General features: G+C 39.4%; 1 protein-coding gene and 1 non-coding gene across 2 annotated transcripts in view; one reads left to right on the forward strand and one right to left on the reverse strand.

The window, feature by feature from the left end:
- Irak3 (interleukin 1 receptor associated kinase 3) overlaps positions 1-26,807 on the forward strand; it is a 49,710-nt gene that overhangs the window by 1,920 nt on the left and 20,983 nt on the right. The window contains exons 2-8 of the mRNA XM_023716307.1: positions 8,220-8,402; positions 14,162-14,235; positions 15,109-15,163; positions 16,531-16,682; positions 20,948-21,012; positions 23,688-23,802; positions 25,056-25,174. Coding sequence (XP_023572075.1) covers positions 8,220-8,402; positions 14,162-14,235; positions 15,109-15,163; positions 16,531-16,682; positions 20,948-21,012; positions 23,688-23,802; positions 25,056-25,174 — 763 coding nt within the window. The remainder of the gene's footprint in view (positions 1-8,219; positions 8,403-14,161; positions 14,236-15,108; positions 15,164-16,530; positions 16,683-20,947; positions 21,013-23,687; positions 23,803-25,055; positions 25,175-26,807) is intronic.
- Positions 9,107-9,213, reverse strand: LOC111817051. Its single transcript, XR_002821325.1, has one exon. It is a non-coding gene; the product is annotated as a U6 spliceosomal RNA (small nuclear RNA).

The following is a 26,807-nucleotide window of genomic DNA, read 5'->3' on the forward strand; positions in this document are numbered from 1 at the left end:
ACAGCAGGCCCGGGGATCGAACCCCTGGACCCTGCACCTGCTTGCAGGCGCTTTAATCCACTGAGTTATTTGGCAGGCCCTAGAACAGTTTTGAATTTACTGAAAATTTTGAAGATGACACTGAAACCTCCTATATATAACTCTCTGTCTGTCCCATATACTCTTTAATGGGCTTCTCCTATTATTAACATCTTACATTAGGATACTACATTTGTTACAATATTGACCCATTCCTGGTGACTAAAGGTCTCACTGTATTCACAGGTCTTTCGTCTTTGCCTACAATCCTTCCTCTGTTGCCAGTCTCTGTCTGGGCTATCCCATGACCTTGGTTGTCACGTTTTCTTCATCTCTTCTTTGCTGTGATAGCTTCTTGGGCTTTCCTGGTTTTAGATAACTTGGAAAGTTTTGAGGAGTACTGCTTGTTTCTTAATGGGTTTGTCTGATGTTTTCCTCCTGATGAATGTAGAGGAAAAGGTCTGTGGTGGGAACACGCCACTGTCATCACAGCATCTAGGGGTACTTCTTGTGTAAGTGAGTTATCCCTTTTAGCCATGGGTGAGATAGCATTTGTCACTTCAACGCCATAAACTTAACTGTTTGTGCCCTATATTATCCCCTTTGGGAGAACTCTAGCATACATGCTGTGGAAGCGAGCACCGTAATGTTTGGGAGAAAGTCACTTCAATGCGGCTGCTACTTGAGGAGTGGAGAGCTAGTCATTCCGGAGGTAGCCTTGATTTTAAACCTCTGTGCCCTTCCTCTTATCTTACAGTACCCTCTCTAGATCTTCTTTGTGCTCTAAACTTCTAACCATTTCTGCAGTAACCTTTATAGCAAAAGTTCTCAAAAGGGCCATTTATCATCAAATACCTCTATTCCTCCCTGAACTTTGTCCGATCACATTCTCATCTTCTACTTCTCTCTTAGCGATTCCCCTTGTCATGGCTGAACCCAAGGATCCACTCTCGGTCTTCCTCTAATCTGACACTGCTGATCACCCCTTCCTCCTTAAAGCACAGTCTCTACTTCTCGAATGCAACTCTCCTTTTTTGTTTCTCTTTTCATAAAGTCCTTTCTGTGTTTTAGAATGCTTCTGAGCTTAACCCCTGGACTTCTTCTGTTTACTTACGGGAACCACTGCCTTGTAATGACCGTGTATAGACCAGTCACCCCCAATTTCTAGTCCGGCTCTCTCTCTCTCTTGCATCTCAACAGCCTGTTAGATACTTCAACTTAACATTCCAGAAACATTCAGTTAAAGACAAGCCCAGCCTTTATTTATTTAGGCCAAAATAGTACTGTTATACTTCTACTTTGCTTCACAAACCACATCTTGTCATTCAACGGTTGATATTTTGCCTCTGACTTTAAAGGCTGTGTGATCTTACCTTTTCTTATCACTGCCACCACAGCCATGGTCACGTCTGACCTTTGTTACTTTAGTGGTCACCTCTGTGGTCTCCCTACTACTGCCCTGGAGCTTCTCAAGTCTTTTTGCAGCACAACAGTCACCAAGGTTGTTCAGCAAATGAAGTGAATGATAATATTCTATACAGAACTCTCTGGAAACCTCCCAGCCTACTCAGGACAAGCATCAACTCTCTACACAGCTTCTCCGGCTTGCTTCACTACTTTACCCTCTTACTTGCTTGACTCCACATATACCATATCCTCCTTGTTCCTTCAGTATGCAAGGAACAATTTCCTGTAGGTAATCTTTTTCTTTTTCTTTTTTAGTATTTTTAGGACAGGGTCTACAGGGTCTCACTACATAGATCAGACTCATAGCGATTCTCCTGTTTTCAGCCTCCCGACCACGGGGATTACAGGCACATGCCATTGTGCCCAGTCTCCATCGCTGTCTCAGCGCACCCCGGGGGCGGGGCCGGCACTGCATGCTGGGGATTGAACGTTGGCCGCTGCACTCTGCCTAAGCAGACTCTTTAGCCCACTGAGCTATCTGGCCAGCCCCCTCTAGGTAATGTTGAGGTTTGCTTCTTTACTTGCTTCATGTTTTTGCTTAATTGTTACTCAGCCTGACTTCTCTTTTGAACTTGATACCCTCTCCCCAACTCCTTATGGCCTTTTCCTCTCTTGTTTTGACTTTTCTCTTTATAATTTATCCCCTCTCACACTCTCTATGATTGTTTATCATTCATTTAAAAACAAACTTCATAAGAGCAGGGTTGGGTTTTTGTTTTTGTTTTTGCATTATTTCATACTGACTCTCCTAGCATCTAAAATTGTACTTGGCACAGAACAGGTATTCTTTGATTATCAACTTCTGTATTCTGAATGAACTAATGAATGGCCAGATGTCTGTTAAACATCCAAAATTAGCCAGGCAAAGTAGTACAGGCCTGTAATCCTAGCACCTCAGAAAGCTGGAGCAGGAGGCTTGCAAGTCCCAGCCCAGCCAGCAGCTTACATGAAACCCTGCCTCTAAACAAAAAAATTAAAAAGGACTGAGGATAGAATTAGTGAGAATGCTTGGGTTCAAACCCCAGTACTACATAAAAAAATAGCTAAACTCTTGATGGGCCAAGTCTTAGACAAAGCCTTGTATTATATATAACAACAGGGTTGTTATAGAATAGTTGCACAGATTTACAAATTCAGGTTAGGTAACAGACCCACCAAATGCCTAACAATGTTAAATCATGAATACATAATTGACCAATCACCTAGATATGAAATTACTCAGCCTCGGAGTTGTCCTGTGAAGCACTGATATTGAGGAGAAAGTGTTCTTAAATTCTCTGCCAGAGGTAATTCATTTTAGGTTAGGTCCTTACCTTGGTCTAAGAGATACTTGAAAAATCATGCACAGTATTCCCTATCCCCAGTTAGGGATAGGAATCTTACTCAGGTGTGGAATCCAAAGTACACATGAGCCTAAGTATGGAAAACTATTTTGTTTCCTAGTAGGTTTTAATGCTTACGGGGGTATAGCTACCTTACACTTTGGAGTTTTGCTGCTGCTGCTGCTGCTGAATATCTGTTATCCTAACATTTCTTTTAAAAGGTTGATTTTTTGTTCGTGCTTTGTAGGAAGAAGATAGGCGTCTCTCTGTCCTCCACTACATTATCTAAAAATAAACTTTGCAAGAATGCTATATTTCCTAGGGGTTTTGGGATGTGGTTTTATGCAAATACACAGGTACCAGTGGAGGTTTGTTGCATTATTCTTAAAACCCCCTTTTGAGACATATTTGCATATGATTTCTGCAGCTGAATTCCCCAGTGGTTTGCACTACCTCCACTGCCTTGTACTTTCAAAACAACCTCCAAAGACCTCTGCGTGCCTAGTAATACTAGCAAAGCAATCACTGTCTTCAGAGAAGATGATTTCTCAACTTTTCAAGTCATCTTTTTGGTTCATATTGTACCAAGATGCCTTTCAAAGAAAAATTTGCTTCCAAAAAATGGTTTTCAATAGTGGTGAGCCATAGCCTACTTTTCTTGATTTATCTTTGCCGTTTAAAGTTGGAATAGTCTTAACTTCAACAGCACAATTAGTCATTGGCATTTTCCTCTATATTTTTATTTGGTTTCTGCGGTGCATAAATGAAATCCTGTATTGTAGAAAGAAGCACGTTAGGAAGGATTGGAGAAAACTATGAATATTGAAGAATGTAGTTAACACATCAAGAATTTGCATTCCTGTTGCAGCAAATTGGGACTATTATTTTATAGAATTTCTTCTAAATGAATTACACGCCAGTAATACTCTTTAGCGATGCTTCTGTTAAAAGCAGAGCACCCTTGGAGAAAAACTATTAAGGCTGCGTCATGAATCACCAAGTCGAGGAAGAGAAAACGTATTTCCTTCCTGGTCTGGGAGGAAATGCATTGTGGGGCAGTACCCTTTGGAGCTGAGTCTTGGTCGGTGAACTTCTAGGATTAGAAAAATGCCTTTGTTTAAAGTAGCTTTCAGTAGATTTTCTCGCGCACCCAGGCTCCTTTGTCCGTGGTCAGGGATTGCGAGCTAAAACCTTTTTGGCTTCTGTTCACTCGTTCTCCTGCTGAGTCGCAGAAGAGTGCGGAAGGCAGAGTGGCTTGCACTAGCGCTTCCTCAGCCAAGCCGCAGGGCAGGAGAGCTCAGGGCTGCTGTCTGCCCCACTTTAAGAGAGGCTTTTATTTTTGCCATATTGGGAATTGAACCCAGGACTTGACGTGTGCTAGCAACTTTCTACTGCTGGACTGTATCCTCAAGCCTTTTTTCTTTGAGTCAGAGGCTCACTACGTTGCCGGACGATCCTGGAATTTGCAACCCTCTTGCCCCAGCCATCCAGAATATTGAAACTATAGGCTTGGGCCTATACCTGGCTAACCTGGTGTACTTTTAAAGGGAAATTCAGAAACTAAAAAGAAAAATGGGGATAGAATTATATGGGAAAGTTGATAACCTTTGAGATTGGGAAAGTTAACTGTATATTTCCCTAAGAGTTATAAATGGTTCCTTTACTATTGCAAGAATTGGGTGAACTATAAAATATTTACACTTTTCTATGTGTAATTATTTTATATGAGCTTCCAATAACTATTGCCACCAGATGTAGCTTCCAAAAAAGTCATCTTTATATCTTTTTCCATAAATCCAAGATTGGTCGCATTGCTTTCAGAATGAAGATGATAATGATGATGATGATGATGATGATGATGATGATGATGATTATTTTGATTTCTAAGACATTGTCTCACTGAGTAGTTCAGGCTGGTCATGAACTCACTGTGTAGCCCACACTGGCCTCGAACTCATGGTGACCTTCCTTCCTCAGCCTCCTGAATACTGGGATTACAGGTGTGCGCCACCATATCTAGCTTGAAGTTTAAATTCCTGTGTGAACACTCAGGGTCTCTGTCATTCAGCAAATATAAATTGCACATCTGTATGCTAAGCGTGGTCCTGGAGATACAGTTTTTAAAGAATTGGCTTCCCCTTTGAAATACTTATAGCTTTAAACTTGATTAAGACTGTAGAAGCTTATTAATGGCTTTCACTGTCTTTTCATACATGCATATAGTGTACTTTGATTGTATCAACCTTCCCCACTATTTCGTGCTCTTTCCTGCTGACTTTCTCCTTCTCTAATGGGCATCCATTCAACAATTTTATTGCAAGTCATTTTTTTCCATGTAGCCTAAATATGCGCGCAAGTAGAAAGTCTACTTTGTGCTCTCTTGTTTGATATATACTCACAAATGTTCACCACTCCTTGTTACTCTATCCTGGGGTAACATGTGACTGAAAATTTAGTATGAGACCATGTGTGCATTAAGCAGGGTAGAGTAAGTTATACTGTCATAGAAAATACCACCATAATCTCAGTGGTTTAATAGCAGGAATTTTCTTTTTGTTCCTTGGAAAAGCCCTGAGGATCCAGTAAAACACCCCTTCATGTGGTGGCCCAACATTCCAGGCTGCTTCAGCCTGGAAAGCACCATGGCAATGTGTGTTTGTCCTGTTGCTGTGGGTGGGCTAGGAACCTAGCGTGTTGTACCCCGGCTCTTCATTACTGCAAGAGACGTGCATGCGTGCCTAACCTCACAGGGGAGAGGAGTGCATCCTCCATACTGGGGTAGATTGAAAATATCGGTGAGTTCTGCTCTACCAAGGCCATTGTTGGCTCAAAGAAGGGGGAAGTAGTGGTTTCATACTGTGATCTTTTTCAACTTTTAGGATTTTCTCAGAGACTCGGCAGGAACATAAAGCAAATGGAATATTCTAGCAAAGTCTTGTAGAACGGAAAATGTCGGGGTAGAGGCTGTCACACAGAAGTAGAAAATACCTGCTTTTCTGGTGTCTAGATTTCAGATACCATAACTGCCATAGCAGCTTTTGAAGAAATGGACAAGCATAAGAGTCTGAAACAGGGGGCCTGGCCCTAGCTCAGGCCTTTAAGTGGCTGCTTCCACAAAGCTGTCAGCCTCAGGTTGCTGGAGTTCGAACCTCACACCTCTCCCGCTGGCCAATAGTGCCCTGAAGGCATTCGAGGAACCAAAAAAAAAAAAAAAAAAAAAGAGTCTGAAACATACTTTGAGCAGAAAAAAAATTTCCTAGGGTTATCACTTTTCTCATATCGGAGCACCTGGGGACCTTCTAAAAGGACATCAGCTTTTAAAACATCATTGGTGGATACAGGACTCCTTCACTGAAGTTACCTTAGTGTCAGAAGGACAGGATGCTGAGTTTCTATAACTAGTTATGGTGGTGTATGTGTCCCTGTGACCACCCCCATGCAACGTGGATTTTATGTACAGACCATCTCTGGGACCCTGAAGTTAGTAGGTACGAATAAAGGTGTGAGAGGATGCTGTCATTACCACCAATGGAGCAGAAATACACTGCTGTTTTTAGAGCTCAAATTATTGAGCTAACCTGGGAGTGTTATCATAGGAACAAGAATGCTGTCGTTTCCATCATTGCTGTCTCTCCCCATCTTTGAGCTTACAGAAGATTTTAAAATTTAGAAGTCATGCAGCAGGGAAGAATATGTTTTCACTTGAACAAGCCAGGTAACTTGAGGCACCATAAAAGCCCATATCCTCTCAGAAACACTTCAAGATGTTAGTACAAGGCCCTAAATAGATCACGTATACTGCTATGTCTAGTCTTGTAGTGCACCATTTCCCAGATCCTACCCAGATACTAGCTTTTAATGACTCTAAATCAACAAGACGGGGTGGAACAAACATCTAAAGCACTATTGCACCAAAACTTTAACAGCTGAATCCAGTGTGTTCCAAATAAATAATAACTACACTGAAAGGGTGAAAAGGGAAAGAATGTTTACATAACTGTGGAAAACAACATCTTAACTGGGTATTCTTAGGCTAGGGATGTAAAGAATGATTACATTCTGACCTAGTCAATGTGCTTTTGTTGCAGGGTGGGAGGGAGCAATTTCTCAAGTAGTTTATACAGAGTGGTAGAATTAAACAAGAAAATATATATCAGTGTGCAGACATATATTTCCTAGCTCTGCCTAGCTAGAGGGTCTGTGGGCTGTGATAAGCATGTCTAGCACCTGGACATTAGCTTCTAAACACAATGTCCAATAAAGGAATTAAGGATCCCTGGCCAAGGAAGTAATTCCAGGGCTGGGGAGGGGGAAATGGAAAGTGAGCCTGGGGCAGGTTGTAGAGCCAGATAATGAAAATGCTCTAAAAAAGCAATCTACAATGTGTCAGAACACAGGAAGCAACCTAGATGGATAAAGCTAGGACAATTTTAGCAATGATAAAATACTGATAGTACTGGATCTTAACTATTAGAGTAAAATATCCACTAGTCCATACTGAGACTCATAAAAAGTTGAATGGTGAAATGAAAGAGAAAAGACATTCTTTATTACAGAAAAGTTATAGTTAATGAGAATAGAAGAAATAATAGAAAATCACCAGTAAGCACATAATCGTAATATTTGTAATGAACAAGATCGATTGATGGGTGTAGATATTTATGGGCAGAATCTAAAAAGAACCAAGATATTTTTTATAGTCTCAAAGCACTTCTTCCAATACCAGTAATGAAGAGGAGGTAGATAATTTTAGACACCACTTTAACCAAGTGATCTAGGTAAATGTTAATGGTGATAAGACATCTATAATGCAAACCCTTGGCTATTACACACTGAAAAGGACGCTATCCTGAAAAGACTGAGAAATCAGGCTGAGAAGATAGCTCAGTGGTCTAAGCACCTGCCTGGCAGGGGCAAGGATCCAGGTTTGATTGCTGGTGCCACATGCTGTGCCAGCCCTGGAACCCCAGGTGCGCCATGCTGTTCACTGAAGTAGGGCATGGTGGTGCACACCTGTAATCCCAGTGCTGGAGAGGCTGAGACAGGAGTATCACTACAAGTCCGAGCTGCACAGTGAGACCCTGCACCAAATAAACAAAAAGATTTTAAAAAATTAAAGGTTGAGAAATCAAAGGTGGGAGCATATTCAGAGGAGGAATGATTAAATGTGTGGAACAGAAAGATATAGTAAGGGAACTATTGAAATTAGAATAAGGTTTGCAATTTAGTTATTAGTAATTCTAGTTAGTGTACTATGGTTACTAATGAGAATTTAGTGATAGAAGGTGGGTAAGGAGTATATGCTAAGTTCAAAATAAAAGTATAAATAAAATGAAATAAATATATAAGGTAACAAAGACAAATTTCTATAAAAAGTAAACTATTTGCTTCTTTCTATTGCAATTTCTGTAGCAGAGAGACTTTCAAACAGCTGGCTGGATGTTCGTCATATTGAAAAATACGTAGACCAAGGGAAAAGTGGAACCCGAGAATTACTGTGGTCCTGGGCACAGAAAAACAAGACCATCGGTGACCTCCTGCAGATTCTTGAGGACATGGGGCATCATCGAGCTATTCATTTAATCACAAAGCACGGTAAACACATTCTTAAATATGGCTTCTTGATCCATCCTATAAGGTTTAAAATTTGTAAATGGAAATAATGCCAGTAGAAAGAAGACATGGGCTCAGTATCCGAGAAGTTTCTCCCCTGTCACTTTCATCTTCAGAGGACCTTGCAGCTTCATATGTGTGTGTGTGTGTGTGTGTGTGTGTGTGCGCGTGTGCGCGTGCATGCGCTCATGCAAGAGTGTGAGGGTTTCTTCTCACACTTCCTGACCTCCACAGTGCATTCTTTTCTATTGCTTCATAGTTGGTTTTTTTTTTTTTTTTTTTTTTTTACTTTTATTTACAAATTACTGGTTTTCAAACTTACCATTTCTGGCAGCTAAGAATCAGCTCCAACATTGAAAAAACTCTTTGAATCATAACAATCAAGAGCATAATATTTAAGAGGTGTACTAACAGTGTTTGGACAGAATATCCTGTCTGCTTCTTGTACTGTGGATAACCACTAAGAAGATAACAATGTACAATGTATTGACTATCAAAAAAAAAGAGCATAATATTTAACAAAATATAGATGCTCTCCTTTTTATATAATTAGAATTTAGAAATATAATTGGATTGTCCCTATGCATTTTAGTGCAAATGATGCCTGGAGAATGGGCTTGGGTTTCTATTTTATCTTCACTGATTTTATTATGCCCCAGTCTTAACTTTGTCTTTTTTTTAAATTTAAAAATATGGAATGTTTCATGAATTTGTGTGTCATCCTTGTGCAGGGGCCATGTTAATCTTCTCTGTATCATTCCAATTTTAGTATATGTGCTGCCGAAGTGAGCACTTAACTTTGTCTTACTTTCCTGTTGTTCGTTTTGTAACTCTTTGCTGTTTTGATTCTGATAACTAGAGACCATAAAATTTCTTCATATTTTCTTTGTTAGTAAAATAGTCTCTGTTCTGTTTCTTTCACTTGAATTTATTCACTGCAACAATAATGATCCTGAGTGATCTTGGTCCTTTGTGTTATAGGCTCAGAACTCTTAGCTTGCACACTTTTTATTATTTATTTTTTGTTGGGAAACAAACTCAAGACCTTGTGCTTGCCAGGCAAGCACTTATTCCACTGAGCTATCTTCCCGGCTAGCGTGTACACTTTTGAATCAATGTCTTTGTGCTTTGGCTCACTATATCCATATTTTCAGCTTTGTATCATTGCACATGTGTTCTTTGGTAACTTATTTAGTGTAAAAGAACTTCTCCTTTATTATGCAAAGAAGACCTACACAGAAAAGGATAAATCATGAGCTGTATGTACCAGATAATTATAGCTTCAGAATGAGCTTTATTTTGTAATTTTCAAATTAATGGGCTATTAATTCTAATAGCTTTCTACCATGATATCGTCTATATAATTTGGCTAATCGTTCTTTTAACCTTTTGTCCAACCTTTCTTTACTTGGTTTAGTACAACAGAATGCTTCATTTCAAATCTAAGCAAGTGAAATATAGGGTTCCCCGGGAATTGCAAACGCCATGTCTTTTTATTATCTGAACATTTTCCAACCACTGAAGCCACCCACAAAACTTTCTGTGCGTAGAATAAATCAATACCAATTTAATAAGACATGGGTATATTTTATACTTCTGTGTTCTGGAATAGATTTCAGGGTATATTTTTACTGTGTTGTTTATGTATGCAGCAGAGAGTGATTTAACTGTAAGAGGACAAAAATTTCAAATTCCTGTGTTGACTCCTAGTCTGTTGCAATGTTGATTTTGCTTTATAAAATATGAGGTTAGCTGATTAGAGAGGTGATTATTTGCTGTTCTAGTAGAAGAAGTTAGGTAAATTCAGGATGAACAGGAGAATAATACTCTAAATATTTTACTAAAGAAAAAAACCTGTTGTTTAATTGTAATTTATTGAGTTGATACCTTGAACTAGATCATAATCTTGAAGTTCACTGTAGCTGGGTGTGGTGGTACGTTCCTCTGTAGTTTGTGGATCTGAGGCAGGCAGGAGGAATACAAGTTCAAGTCTAGCCCAGACAGTTTAGCTTTGTAAAGAGAACTTGTCTCAAAGATGAAAAGAGGAGGCTTGGTCTATAGCTCAGTATGAAGGCTCCCAGTTCAATCCTTAGTGCCAGACCCCCTTCTCCTTCAGAATTGAACAGACTGGGGCTGGTGAGATGGCTCAGTGGTCTAAAGCACCTACTGAGAACAAGCTTAGCAAAGCCGGACCGCGGTTCAATCCCCCAGCACCACATGCCAGCCAGCCCTGCCCTCTGGTGGGCTGAGCTGGTCACACACACACACACACAAATAAATAAATAAATAAATAAATAATTTTAAAAAATAAAAAAAAAAAGAATTGAACAGACTGTTTAAGGTGAAATGTGATGATTCACTGGCAGGTGTGGCCTGCTGAACAGGTCAAGCTGTAGCTAGTCTTTGCAGCTGCTTCCTAAATTAGGACTTGGAACTTCTACTTGAGAAATGCATAAGAAGATTTAGTCATTCTGTATTGCTGCCATGGACAGATTTATCAGTTATGCAGATAATCCATTTTTGCCTAGCTTTCTTTAGTGTTTGTCCTGTTTGGTGGGATGAATTTTAGAGGAATGCCTGTTCACATTGTAATTTCCAGGTGTTTTGTTCCTAGATTTGAACTGTCTTCCAAGTCTTACCAAGAAAGGCTTTGTTTTTCCACCGGAACTATTCCTGCAAGTCAGGCTTCTGCCACTAGGTGGTTTATCCACATCCATAAAACATTCCCTGGGAGATCAGGATTTAACAAACTGTTAAAGAAATTAGAATCTTTAGTTACTGGGATATGTTTTCTGGTAGTCATGTCCTTACACACCACACCTATCTTTGGTATATCAATGATCAGGAATTCTTTTCCAGTTTGACATGAAATCTACAGCTTTTTACTAGCTTTTTAGAAGAATTTTGAATCTTTCATTTTGTGATTTTTTTTCCCTTTATATATTTAGTATAGGGTTTACAGTGTCACATTACATAGATCGGACTTGTAATGATCGTCCTGTTTTCAGCCTCCCAAGCGCTGGGATTACCATGCTCAGTCTCAGTCACTGTCTCAGCACGCCCCGTGGGCGGGGCTGGCATGGCATGCTGGGGATCGAAGCATCTGCCTAAACAGGCCCTTTAATCCGATGAGCTATCTGGCCTTTTAATCTGATGAGCTATCCGGCCCTTTAATCCAATGAGCTATCTGGCCAGCCCTTCAATTTGTGATTTTTATTAACAACAAAAGGATGATTGCTTTTAGCGTCTTTACGGCCTCCAAACTTCAAATTTTGTTCTATATGACAATATCTAGTTCTGGATGTTTGTTATTTCTTTATCTTATTTAGTTGCTTTGGCTAGATCTTCTAGTATAATCTTTAGGTGAAAACATTCAGTCTTTCACCTTAAGGTCTAATGTTAACCATTTGGGTTTTTAATAAATGCTCTGTGTCAGATTGATAAAATTGACTTCTATTCTTAGAGTTTATTTCCTTATTTTTATCATGATAGGATATTAGATTTTGCCAAATGCTTTCCCACAATTTCTTGAGATGAACATACAGTTTTTGTACTTCTTTCTATTAATCCAGTGTGTTACACTGATTTTCACATACTAAATAAATTTTATATATCTTGATTATGGCATATAATCTTTCTTACATATTTCTCATTTTTGTTTGTTATTATTTTATTGAGGATTTTTACATGTATATTGCTAAGAAATCTTGCTCTCTACTTTCTTTGTAATATCTATTCCTGGCATTGGTATCAGAATAATATTGGTCTCACACAATAATTTGGTTGTTCTGTCCTCTTCTTTTTTTTTTTTTTTTTTTTGTGGTATTTGAGATTGAACTCTGGACCTTGCACTTGCCAGGCAGGCCCTTGTGCCACTAAGCTATGTCCCCAGCCCCTCTTCTGTTTTTGAGAAATTTATGTAGGGTTTATTTTAAACATTAAATGTATGGTAGAATTAACCAATGAAGTTATCTGAGACTGGATTTTTCTTTATGGAAAATTTATAATACTAATTTAATCTCTTTGTTCTATGTGGCTTCAGATTATTTCTTGTTGAGTTAGTTTCAATAATTTGTGTCATTCTAGTAATTTATCCATGTCACCTAAGTTATCTAATTTTTTTGTCATACAGTTGTTCATAGAATAACTTATAGAAGCTTATAATTCTTATTTCAGTGAGCTTGGTAGTAGCAATGTGTCATGGACTTTACTAATTTTATCTTCTCTCTGTCTTGGTAAGTCTAGTTAGAAGATTGTCTTTTCTCTCTCTTCAAAAAACCAACTTTGGTTTCACTTGTTTTCTCTTTTGTTTTTTATTCTCTGTGTTAATCTCCACACTGATCTGTATTAGTTCCTTTGTTTTACTCTCTGTAGTTTAGTTTGATTTCTTTTTCTACTTCATGTGAAAATGTAGGTAATTTATTTTTCCATTTTTTAAGGTGAGCATTTGCAGTTATAAATTTCCCTGTAAACGTTTATCATGCTACATCGTACACATTTTGGTATGTTGGGTTTTCATTTTCATTCATCTCGAAGTATTTTCTAATTTACCTTGTGATTTCTTCTTTGACTCATTAGTTACTTGTGAACATCTCCTTCAGTTTCCACATATCTGCGGACTTGCCAAATTTTGTTTTGTTACTGATTTCTACTTTAGTTGTGTTGTAGTCCGTAAATATACATTGTTTGCCATATAATGAATGAAAATGATTTCAGACCTTCTAAACACATTGAGGCTTCTTTAACTGTCCAGCATCTGACTTGTTCTAGCACACACTTGGAGAATGTTCTAGCACACACAGTAGAACCACGGGCATGTTCTGTTTTAGATGGAATGTTCTGTGGTTGTTTAGTGAGTTTGTTATTAGTTGTGTTTGTTGCTCGTTTTCTGAGCAAAATAATGAAACACTAATTCGTAATCTAAGAAAACTGAAAGGTAAAGTAAAATCTTTCTAAAGTCTGAATCAAAATGTTAGAAATGACAGTGAAATAACATTCTAAGCTTTGTAGAAAACTGTACAGATTCCTTCAGTTCTGGTAGGACTATAAGGAACGGTTTATATTTTGGTAGGAGCAATGCGTATTGATGGTTGCTAACGCATGCATGCTCACAACACCTGTAATACCTTATGGTATAAAAATAAACCACAGACTTACAATATTATAACTTTAAAATGTTTAAATATATGGGCAAAATTCTGGTTGCAATTTTACATCTTGCTTTCAGTTTTGTATGTATTTTAACATTTTAATATCTGGTAGTAATTTAATATTTTAATAATTTAAATCAGCTATTCATGTTTTAAGTAAATAAAATCATATTTTTATAATTTTTTTTTAACTTTTCCATGTTCACAGGCTTCTATTTTAAACAGTATTGAGACTTGTGGAACCTCAGGTACACTTCGTGTTTCTTCACTGTTTACAATTACACATCCCAATCCGAACAGTGAGAGAGTCTATTGCAGCGAATAACAGAAGTCGTGGGAGACACGTCAGGAATATTTTATGGCTATGGAAGTTCAGATGAGATTTAGCGAACACATCACATGAGTAAAGTTAATATTTGATCATGAGAAAACTATTTCACATGTGTAAATTTGTAACCATTGCAAATGAATGAAACTGAACTGTGGACTCCAACATTGTCATCAGTATACTTATGTTCAATCTCAGAAAGAAAACCAAAATGACTAGAAACAAAAAAATGTTTGTGCTAGCTTCCTTTATTTCTCTTTCAGGAACAGGCATGCATCCCTTAAAGCAGAGTCATCAGGAATATGGATTTCCAAAGATATCAGCCAAGATAGAGCAGGTAAGCCTAGAGAATGACCCCAAGATGCTATTGCATATACAATTGAGCATAAAAATGAAATTCTCAGACAGATAAATGTCAGCTATGCAAGTGATTTTTTTTAAATGAAAAATAAAAAAAGAACTTAGTGATTTAATAATTCTGTTTAGTTGAGTATTCAGGAAGTTAGAGATTTGTAAATATCTGAAAAGTAAAAGTGTTCCTTTCTCTATCATCTGTCTGAGTTCAGATTTAGTACAATTAAGGATGCTGTGAGTTACGAATTTCTGTTAACTAAGCTGTTTTTTCTTTTTCTAGTTGATGTTTTGCATGTGGTTATTTTTTATTACAGCAAATTAGCAGTGATTTTTATAGCATTGGAAGTCATTCAGAATAGACTCTGGGGGCTGGCAAGATAGCTCAGCAGGCTGAAGGGCCTGCTTAGGCAAGCTTAGGCAAGCGGTTGATTGCTGGCACTGCATGCCTTGCCAGCCCCGCCCCTGGGCCGAGCCGGCCAAAGTCTGGGCATAGTGCTGCATGCCTGCAATCCCAGCACTGGGGAGGCTGAAAACAGGAGGATCACCGTGAGTCCAAGCTGCATAGTGAGACCCTGCAACAACCAAATACATTAAAAAAATAATAAAATAAAATAAAATAGATTCTGGCATTGATACTTGAATTTTTACAGTTGGTATAGAGGTCTTAACTGTACATAGTATAGCAATGAATGCTCTTGAGAAAGTGAAATAACTTTGCTTTATACGAGCTTTCTTCTAAATTAAATCCTGCCCTATTGTACTCTATAGTCTTGGGGAAACTGGATTTCTGTAAAAGCTCTGTTTGGTTTTTTTTCTCTTATGAAATGAAAAGAAAATATGTATTTTTTTCTTTTAGAAAACAGCCAATGTCCCAGTGGATAATGCTCTTACTCCTGAACATAATGAAACAGGTAAAACAAATCAACTTTTCCCTTAAGTCATGTAAGTGAATTTAGATAGGAGCATACCCAATAGACATTTAAACCATTTATATCCAGAGTCAATATAAAATGTTCATAGATTTCAAAAATACATTGAATTTTGTTGACATATATAGCTCTGCTGGATGAGACTGCTAAGAATCCTTTGGCTCATGAAGGACGGAACTGTGGTCTCCTCTCATAGAGGGACTTTCTTTGTTAGTAAAGTTTGCTACTTTTATGTGTCATTAGAAAACACTTGAAAATGCATGTCCCTAAGTCGGGTGTGGTAGTAGTGCACACCTGTAATCTCAGCAGCCGGGAGGCCGAGGTAGGAGGATTGTGAGTTCGAGACCAGCCTTGACTACAAAGTAAGCTCAAGGCCAGCCTGAACTGTACAGTGAGACCCTGTTTCAGAAAAGACCAAAAAGGAAAACAAATCATGTCCTTTTTTCTGGCTTTAGAAATTTCATAGCAATTACATGGATCTTTTGAGATGCTTATAGAGCAACGCTGAGGGTCCATATGAAAATTGAATTTTCATATTAACTTTTCTGCTTTTTTTAGTAGAGGGAATAATTTAGTCCCATCTGGGAATCATCTGACAGTTTTGTTTAGAGCTGCCTTGCCTTATAGTTTTTATTATTTCTGGTACTACTCCTGTTGAAAGAGAGTTAAAGTTAGATACATTTTCCATTCTTTAGCAGTCAGATCTAAGGCAAACTATAAATGTCTTTAGAGTATTCTCAAATAGCTGTGGAAATGTAGCCCATGCTTGGCTTTGATGAAGTTAGCCAAGTATTTTTTAAAAAGTTGTATTAGATTATTTTAAATGTTTTTTCCTAATCTATCTTCAGATTATTTTTTAAAAAATGGATTATCTTCCTAATTTACTCTGAAAATAAATTAGAGAGGTTTTAGCTCATGAAAACTATTTCTGTTAGTCATGCTTGGAGAATATTGTTTAAGCATATCAAGAGTTTCATATCAGGGTTTTTAGTGGTTTTAGTTTCATAAAGGGTCAGTAGCACTAGACTGACAAGGAAACAGAATATTTGAAAACTTTCCCCAATCAAGCTCTTTGGCTCCTCTTTTTGGAGAAGTGATAAAATCCCAGTAATAATTGTTCAAATACCTAAAAAGCCACTTATTTTTTCTATGGGATGATGAGAATGACTCCAGTAAATTAGCAGAGAGCTTATACTGGGCTTCAGCTTGTACTTGTGGTCTTTTTACTACTGATTTTCCACTGGGCTGTAATGTATTTCTATTATGGAAGTCCTGCTTATCCAGTGAAGTTGATTCTTAACAAGAGAAAAAAAAGGTGCTTCATCTTCTCCCTGTTTTTCCTTTCTAAGGAATATTGCTTAAATTCCCCATCAGCTTTCAAAACATCATAGAAGGAAGCAGAAATTTCCACAAAGACTTCCTAATTGGCGAAGGGGAGATTTTCAAGGTATACAAGGTGGAGATTCGAAACCAAACATATGCCATTAAATTATTTAAACAGGTATGAAAAGTATTACTATCACATGATATCCATTCTGTTTACTTGCTCATATTTCATATTAAAAATGTGTTTTCACCAATATTGAAAGTACATATATTTGAAAGTAAAATTTTCTAAGTGAAAATAAGACATATGACTAGAGAATTGACTGAGAAATGAATGTCCATCTTGTAAGAATACGGAAATTAAATCCTTCCCATCCTCAGGTATACTGCGTGAAAAGGATTTTTGTGAAAAGCTGTTTAGGACCCCAGGGACTTTGCTTAGAGGATTAGGCTATGCTAGTCTTCTTAGGATGACCTCTTTTTGGCAGCTTCAGGGCCGCGCCGCAGGTAGGCATTTAGTGCTATTTCAGAAGTCGTCCTCCATCACAATTCAGCAGGGTGGGAAAGAGGAGACTTGAAGTAGGAGCAAAGAGCTTGCTGTCAGAGCAGGTGGAGGTTGGAAGGTAATTGAGGTACAAGAGCCAGGAAGGCAGAGAGGGGATTAGTGAACCAAACTTCAGAGCCTGTGATGGGCACCTGCACAGAGGAGCTGTTCTCCGTAAGTTGTGATAGGTACCTCCACAGATGCACAGAGAGCTGTACTTCATGCCTTCATTGCTAGCAGTCCACACATGGGTAGCCAACTCCTACGAACTTGGCATCAGTGCCTGTAGAGAGGGAAAGGCTACTTCTGTCCTGGCACTCACTGTCTTTAGCAGACAGCAGTAAATTTAAGAAAAGATTAAGCGCTGAAGAGTACCTTAGCAGAGATTTGTGCCAAAAAGGCCTGAGAGCACATAAAAGGTAACATCTCTCCACCCAGAGGAGGAGCGCATCTAGCATCTCTCACAGAGAAACTGCTCAATAGTTAAATGTTAAAGATGAAAAAAAAAGGGAGCTTTTATGCAGATTTCAGCGGATGGGCAAAATTTTAGAAGACAGTGAAGGAAGGGAAGTAAGAGTTTAACAAATACTGGGTACAAAGGCCTGGAGGTGCGTGCAGGCAAGCACGGGCCTTACTCATGTATGGCAGGTCATTTAGTGGCGTAGAAGAAAGTGTGACAAAAGATGATCCTGAAAAGATATGAAGTGTGGCCAGAAAATACAGTGAAAAATAGGACTTTATAAAATATTGAAGTATAAGACACATTACCAATTCCCATAAAAATATTCCTACTTTCCTCAACCTTATCCATCATTCTTGCCACTTCCTAAAGCAGTTCTGGAAGAGTCTTCCTTCAGTAGCTTTAGTTGTGCTGTGGAATCAGTTCAAAACAATTGCCTTTTGTGGCCATTTTTGACATTGGGGACAAGCCAGAAGTCACGCAGTGCCAGTCCTGATGAGGAAGGTGGATGAGTACCACCATAATGTCTTTATTAGCTTCCCTTCTGTTGGGGCCCCGTCCCACAGCAGCAGTCACCCTGTTTCTGGTCTCACTTTAATGTGCTCCAGATGACTTTCAGAATCACTTTAGAAGGGACAAGAATGATGGGATAAGTGTGTTGGAAATAGGGAGAGTGTTCTGAGGGGGATTAGTAGCAATATGTCTTTTACTTTGATCATTTTTAAAAACTTAAATATGCACCATATATTTTGGCACCTCTGGTAGGTAAAACCCACAGATGGTTTCTAAGTAGGAGAATGAAAGGCTTAGGTTGTGTTTTTAAGTAGAACTTCAATCAGAAGCTAGGAGATGGGATTAGAATTTGACAAGGGAGTCGGAGAAAGATGGTAAGAACTAGACAGGAGGGAAAAAAAACTCTAGTCAAGAGTTATTTAGGTATATAAACTAAGATATGGGTAGGCAGGGCTTAACTGCACTGCTTATCAGAATGTGGGCTAAGATAGGAGGCGAAATGGACCAAATCTAGTGAATCCTTGGTTAGGACTGGGATGCAGGGGAGAGAAGGATCTAAAGTGATCTCTGGTTTTCAGCTTACTGAATATTACAGGGCCTATAAAAACTATTTATCTGATTTCTTCCTTTTCTAGAATTTTAATTTGTTCCACTGGTTCTGTGTAGATCCTTCATGGTTCCTGAGAAAATGAGCAGTATATAAAAAATCTACTCATAAAACCATGCTACAAATAGAATGTGGTTACTCCAGAGGTGCCTAACTGTAGACTATTTCTTAGGCCAATTCTGGCCCCATTCTTTATAGTATTTGATGGTTCAGTCTGAAGTCCACCATTGGAAGGGTCTCTGTACTCTTTTCTTTGCAGGTGCTACCAAATCACATTCCCTTCAGGGAGTTTTTTTTTTTCCCCCATTAGTCTGATTTTAGAATGGGATTTTATTGCCCTTACGTCCCCTTCCCTTCTTGTTTTCTAGATGAGTGGTTTTTAACCCTCTAGTGTGGCTGCAATGACCACCCTAGAGCATCATTTTATTATTTCATAGTATTGCTTTCTTCATCTGCTTCTCCTAGGCAATTAGATAGATTTCTCTGAAGAATCCTTGCCTTGCTGTCTTTGTGTCTTTGTATCTTGTCATATTATAGAGGCTGTCCTGTTTGTTTGGTTATTATTATTATTATTTTTTTTTTATGGAACTGGAGATGAAACTCAGGGCCTCACATGCGTTAGCCAAGTCCTCTAGCGCTCAGGAACATCCCCAGCCCTTTTTATGTCTTGTTTTACTTACATTTGAGAGAAGATCTCTCATTTGCTGAGGGTGGCTTTGAACTTGTGAACCTCCTGCCCTGACTTACAGGCCTGCACCCCCGTGCATCTGTCAGAGTTTGTTGGATAAATGGAGTGAAGTACAAGTTCCTTTTCAAGAATTTAGCTGCTGCCCACTAAGAGTAAAAAGACCTCATGACTGTAGAGGACTACACAACGTCCTACCGTCTGTGGTCCCACCCTACCTGCATTTTAACTCTCTTTTAAGGAGGTGAATGGAAGTATGAATGAACTTCTGCCTCCTGCTTTTATCTCCATCTCACTTACCAGTGTGGCCTTCACACACACACGCACACACGCACGCACGCACACCCCAGGAAACATATTACCACTTAAGGAAGCCTTAATCACAGAACATTTTTAAAAGACATTTAATTCTTCAACATCGGAACATTGCCTTCAAGTGCTTGCAGTAAGTGAGGGATTGTATTACACATGTTGGATCCGTGCAGCTCCACATGTAATGTTTATCCTGTCATCTAGGAATCAGCTTGTAGCGCTGATTCAGGTGCTGTGGATCTGGCCTGAGCCCAGCATTCACAGCACTCCTTTCCAGCTCCTAGGGTGGGTAGCTTTTCTTTTTGGCAGCGGGGAGGGTGCGCAAAACCTCACTTTTAGTAAGAAGTGTTAGAGTGCTAGGTGTGCAGAAGCATGACAAGTAACACCTTCATTTTTCAGATTAAGAAAATTATAACTTCAGAGAAATTAAGGGGCTGGTAAAAAATGACAAATAGCAGAGCGCTGGTCTACCTGACACCTAGGACAACAGGCATGCAATATGTGACTTTTGATAAGGCAATCCTTGGAAATGATATTTGGACCCAGGTTACTGTTTCTGATTTATTTTGGCAAGTAACTTCAAGAATTCCTGCTCGATTTCTGTCCTTGTTTCTGAAGACAGAGCTCTAAAAATTCTTCCCTCTCTAGCGGTTTACAACTGAACACCTCACAGCGGACAGGACCTAGGAGCAAATTTGATTTAACTCTTTCATGGTAGAATTTAGGAACCTGAGATCTAAGGACAGGCAATGGTAAGACATGTTTAAAGGCATTAAGAATGAGTCGCGTACCACCTGAGGACTAAGAACAGTGCTACTATTAAACTTATCAATGGATTGAGTGTTCACGTGTCAAGCTTTGAGTGAGCCTTTGAACTTCTTTGTAGTAAGAAATTATACTTCCACTTCTTTAGTAAACTTAACTTCTCAAAATTAATACATGTTATGCTTGAAACAGTATATCCAAGCGAGCCAACCCACCAATGCCAAAATAGTAAAATTCTGCAGGAGAATACAGAAGATAGAAATTGTTTTCTTTATGCGAGCAAGGGAAGAATGCTCTAATTCTCATTAAAATATATATTATAATTATATTTAACTAAAATTATGAATTATAAAATTTTAATTATATTAGAAATTATATATGAATTTTAATGTGATATAATATGTGAAAATCTTTTAATTCAAGAGCAGTAATTCTAAATCTTTTTGGGGATAAATGGGTTTCTTAAAATCTATTGAAAATGAAGGATCCTCTAGAAAAATTTGCAAATGCATTTATACTAAAAAAAGAGACCTTTTTATCTTTTCTATATTTAGGAGAAAAAACTGCAATATAAAAAACATTTGAAGAAATTTTTATCTGAAATTGAAGTTTTACTATTGTGAGTATATTTTATCTGGAATTTTCCCCTCTTTTCGCCTGGGTTTCGTGTCTACTGATCTTTGATTTTACAGAACAGTGCTTGGCAGGCTTGCCATTTAGTTAACGTAGGTAGGATGTTGGAACATTGGGTCAGTTTTTGACATCTGCTTTTATATATTTCTTAAACTTAAAAATAGACCATTGACATAATTCACTTGAACACACAGAAGTGTCACCAGGAAATGGGTTAAATTGAGTGTGACTAACAGGGCTGAAGAATAATTCTCAGAATATTAGAATCGTGTGTATTTCCCTCTGCCCCCTTTCTTAGACTTTACAGTCTAGAACTATTTCATCAGTATAAGTCTCTTCAGCAAGAATTTTAGACAAAGAAATCAAGTACTTTTGATATGCGTAGTATTTTCTGTAAATTTGTTCATAAATCTAAGAGACCTTGGAGACAAACTTAAGTGACTTCATTGTCATATATATTTGTGTGTGCAGCTCTGCAGCCTTCTCCACCGAGGCCCCTGACCCTAAACCGTTCATCACCTTCTCTGCATAGCGAATGCTCTTTTCACATGTTTTCTAAATAGATATGTAAATTGGTGGTGCAAAGGAAAGAGGGGAGGGATGGTATTGTACCATATCCTTTCCCTTTCATCCTGAGGGCCAGAAATGAAAATATTAGAAGTTAATGATGGAAATTTAATACCCATTATTTAGTCACTAAAAATTGAATTCACAATTCTAATAGTGGGCTTCTGTATTTAGGTTTTATTGATTTACCTATGAAAGTGCAATTCAGACTTTTCAAAATTCCAAAAGTGCAAAAACTGTAAACTAAGACAAGATTTTTGCCTCCCTTCCCAGCTGAACATTATTTATTTCTTGTGTACTCAAATATTTTATATGCAGACAAGCACATATTTTATCTTCTCGATTTTGTCCTTTTGCACAGACGGTAGCAAAAGGATAAATACCACATTGCTTACTTCATACATTTGTATATCCTGTTTTGTGCTGTATTTTACCTTTCCCTACTTGAGGGATTTTCAGGAGTTTCTTTCTTAATTTTTTTTTTTTTTTTTTTTTTGGCAGAACCGAGGATTGAACTCAGGCCCTTGCAGTTGCCAAGGAACCGCCTATTCTACTAAGCCATCTCCCTGGCCCCTCTTTCCTATTTTTTTATTACTAAAAATGAATTCCCTAACAAGAAACCTGTTTTTTGCTGTTATTTCAAAAATCATTCTTAAGACCAGTGTAAAGCAGATGGTTTTTCCTGTTTTGGTTTTTTTTCCCCTAAGAGCTTTAGTTTTGGATATTACATTTAATTCTTTAATGTAATTAGGAGTGATTTTTAAAGTGCAAGATAGATTCACTCTTTTTGGGGGGGCGTATTGGAATCAAACTCAGGACCTCATGCCTGCCAGGCGGGCATTGTACCTCTGAGCTATATCTCCAGACTCAAATGTACTCTTCTTGAATATGCACATATTTTCCTAGTACCATTTATTGGAGAGACTTTTCTTTTCCTCTTATGTTTTTGGTATCCTTGTTGGATTAAAGGCTGCAGCTATGTAGCCTTCCTCATTGGAGACCTTTAACCCTGCGGAGTTCCTTCATCACCTTTTACAACTAGAAAATGTTCTATTGTTTTCTGAACAGATATGTAAAGTAGTAGTGTGTGTGCACGTGTGTGTGTGTGTGTGTGTGTGTGTGTGTGTGGTTTGTTAGATATATTATATAGACACAGACAGAGACAGAGAAAGAGACACAGAGAGAGAGATCATTTCTGGATTCTGTACTCTGTTCCATTGGTCTGTGTGTCTATTTTTATGCCAGCGAATCCTCTATTGATTGCTAGAATCTTGTAATACAGTTTAACATCAGAGAGGGAATGTCTCCAGTTTTCTTTTTTCTCAGTTTTACTTTTGACTGTATTCTTTCATTATGAATTTTAGGAATCTTTTCTATTTCTGTGAAAAATACACTGGAATTTCCATAGGGATACCTTGAATCCGTAGGTCACTTTGGTCAGTATGAACATTTTACCAATATTCTTCCAATTCATATAGTCAATATTATCCCAATTTCAGTAAGTGAATATTTTTCCTCTGATTGTGTTTTTTTTATTGATGTCCTACAGCTTTCTGCGTACTGACCTTTTATCTCCTTGTTTATATTTATTCCTAAGTATTTTTTGTGATGTTGGACACGAATTAACTTTTTTCAGATAGTTCGTTTTTAGTGTATAGAAATATAACTTTTATACGTTGATCTTGTATTGAGCAACTATAGTGAATTATTTTCTTCGTTTATTTAATGTGTTTGGCACAGGGTCTCACTACACAGCTTACACTCATGGTGATCCTCCTGTTTTCAGCCTCCCTAGCACTGGGACTACGGGCGTGCAGGCCCCGAAACTGGATGTGGTGGCGCATGCCTGTAATCCCAGCACTGGGAAAGCTGAGACAAGAGGATCACTATGAGTCAAGCTGTATAGCAAGATTTTGTGCCTAATAATTAAATATAAAATTAAAAGGAGATATATTTTTTTAAAAAAGAGAAATTACTGCTTCCTTTGCCATATTTACTTGCCTTAGCCTGGTTCCCCATCAGCTATAGTCCCGAAACCAGAGTGTTTTCCATTTGAATAATCACTCAGTGACTTTAAACATCTTTTGTGTTAAGGTTTCGCCATCCAAACATACTAGAGTTGGCTGCATATTTTACAGAGCCTGAGAAGTTCTGTCTGGTATATCCATATATGAGAAATGGAACACTTTTTGACAAATTGCACTGTGTGGTAAGTTGTATTTATCATTCTGCTTGTCCTCCAACCCTCTGAAAGAGCCTGGAGTTTGAGATCCAGGAAGCTCAGAAGCCAAGAGGCGTGCATGTGACAGCACAGCCAAGAATGGGTTTCTAAAGAAGTAGGGACTTACCTGTGAATTCATGTCTTACTCCTCGAAGCCTTTATGAGTACCCGAGGTACTGGGTTCTGCTTGCCCAGAGTTACTGGGTCCCTGTTGTTTATTGAGTCTATACCTTGAGTGAGTTTATATCAGTTGCCCTTATTTCTCTGATAATTTTACTTGGCATAACTTTATGCAAAGTGTCACTCAGTCCAAGGGACACACCTGAATCTGATATGGATGCCTGAAAGAGAAAGACGTGGACTAAATCCTCTGATTTCTTCTAGGTATTTTTGAAGGGTTAGTTTAAAAGTTGATTCTGAAAAAGTCAGGTTTCCAATAAAATGGGAATAAAAGCAGATTATTTTCAATTACCCACAGTATTATGCCACAAGTAATTTAAGTATCTTGCTTGATGAACTATTAAACAGTGTTACCTTTCCATGAGTTTTTTTGTTTTGGGCTTTGTTTTGGGGCACTGGAGATAAATCCAGGAGCACACTACAACTGAGCTTTTCCTCAGCATACTTTAGTTTAAGACAGGGCCCTGCCAGCTGCTCAGGCTAGCTCAGACCTGGAACTCTCCTGCCCCAGTCTCTCTGTGTTGATCTCAAGTCTTGGTAGGCTAGGCGATACTCTGCTACTGAGCTCCCCCCTGGCCCATTCTCCATTTTCAGTAAGTTAATGCTAACAATTGCTAGGCATTTAGATCCTCTGTAAAGAATTCTAGAACCATCACCAAAAGCAGAGGGAAATCTGCAATTTAAAATGGGTTGGAGCTGCTGGGGAGATAGCGCAGCATGGGCTTGGCAAGCGCAAGGACCTGGGTTGGATCCCCGGTGCCACATGCTTTGCTGGCCCTGAACCAGGGTGTGGTGGCACACACCTGTAATCCCAGCACTGGGGAGGCTGAGATGGGAGGTTCACTACCAGTCTGGGCTGTGTAGCAAGACCTTGTACCAAAGAATGAATGCATGTGCGTGGCTGGGGGGGAGGAAGAGGAGGTTGGAACAACTCCCCAAAATGCAGATGCACCTCCCTCCTCCCACGCTCCCATTTGCCCTCTGCTGCTGGCATGCTGCCGCGAAGAAGAGGTGGTTTGTGTTCAGAAAGTGCAACTGCCCGATCGCTGCTGTCTTTTTAGGGTGATGCAGCCCCACTCTCTTGGCACACCCGGATGAGTATACTAATCGGTGTCTCCAGAGCCGTCTGGTATTTGCACAGTACTCAGCCCTACTCAGTCGTCTGCGGCAGTATATCCAGGTGAGGCACCCCAGAGCTCTAGGGTATGCCTGAAAGCCCCCTTCCCATCGTGCAGAGTCATACTTCATGCCCTTTTTGTGTTGCAGGTATGTATATATGAGTGCATTACGAATTCCCATCCAAGTATTAAAATTCTTATAATTTTAGTAAGGCAGTGGAAGGCCTCAGGGAAGAGACACCGCTGAGGCAGGTTCCAGAAGGCTGGGATGGCCACCCCCAACCTGAACTAGTACCTCTTCCACCCTAATTAGAACCACCACCGAACACAGTAGGTGCTCCAGGGTGTATTTTACTAAGTGAACAAGTGTCTGCAATTTTACTATAAATATTCCTCCTATGGCTTAATCTTAAAACTTAAAGTCAGCTTTAGTTTATTTTCAATCTCATATTGTAGTACCATATATGGATTTTATTGTTTGCTTTGGTGTGGCTGAGCTCTTAAGATCCTTTGCTGAAAGAGTTTGAAGGAACAGAAGAGAGAAGGAAGGGGATGTTGGGCTCTGGAGGAGAGCCACACACTGGAGCAAAAGGGACAGCAGGGGAGGGAGAGAGAGAGAGAGAGAGAAAGAGAGAGAGAGAGAGAGAGAGAGAGAGAGAGAGAGAGAGAGAGAGCTCTAATCCTAACTGCATAGCGAGGGAGGCAGGTGTGCACTCTGCCCATTGCTCAGCGATTCACATACTGTCACTGAAGCGGGGGGATGTGCCTTCCCAGACCCCTCACTGTTGGTGACAGTGCAGACTGCTGGCCTTGATTCCCACTTTCTCCCTTTGGGCTTAGGTCTTCAGGCAGGTGCCCAGGAAATGGGCTCAGAGGCAGAGATTTGTCCGCAGAAGACTTTTAGGGAGACCTCTGAGGAGCAACACATGGAGGGGAGGGGAGGAGCAGGGCAGCACTGGCAGATGGAGTGGGTAAGCCAGAAATTGTTCCCACTGCGGTCTCAGCCGGTGCTGTGGGGAAATGGTGCAGCTGGACCAGCCCTTCGGTGGTGCCCCAAGTTAGGCGGGGCAGGTGGGTCTTTGCATCCCGAGTCAGGTCAGTGCTGAAGTGGTGCTGGGACCTGGGTGACGCAGCTCCTTCCTACTGTGGGCAGTTCTCAGATTGAGCTCAGCTGTGCCCACTCAGCTGTCACCCCTCCCTGCTGGGAACTGAGAGCCCCCCAGGGACCTGTCAGGGAACTGGGCCTATAGTTACCCCAGAGATGTGATTGGATAGGGCTCTGCAAGGTGAGACCCAGGGAATTTGCACCCCTACTTTTCCTTCTCCCTCTCCCACCTCCTTCTCCATTGTCTTCCTCTTCTTTATCTTCTTTTTCAGACAGGGTCTTGCTGTGCAGTTAGGCTGGCCATGAGCTCATGTTGTAGCTCAGGCTGGCCTCAAACTCGTAATGATCCTCCTGCCTCAGTCTCCCAAGTGCCAGGATTGCAGAGGTGAACCGTCATGGCTAACTGCATCTTATCTTACTAGCCCCTAATGTTTAATTCCAGGAGACTTGATGTAAGGAGCAGACCTAACACTTAAAAGTTCTGAGCAAATTGGAGCCCGGGAGATAGCTCAGTAGAATAAACAAGCATCTGCCTCATAAGTGCAGGGTCTTAAGTTCAATCCCCAGCGCTGAAAAAAAAAAAAAAAAAA

This window comes from Octodon degus, unplaced genomic scaffold, assembly GCF_000260255.1.
Source record: "Octodon degus isolate 3935 unplaced genomic scaffold, OctDeg1.0 scaffold00047, whole genome shotgun sequence".
NCBI lineage: Eukaryota > Metazoa > Chordata > Mammalia > Rodentia > Octodontidae > Octodon > Octodon degus.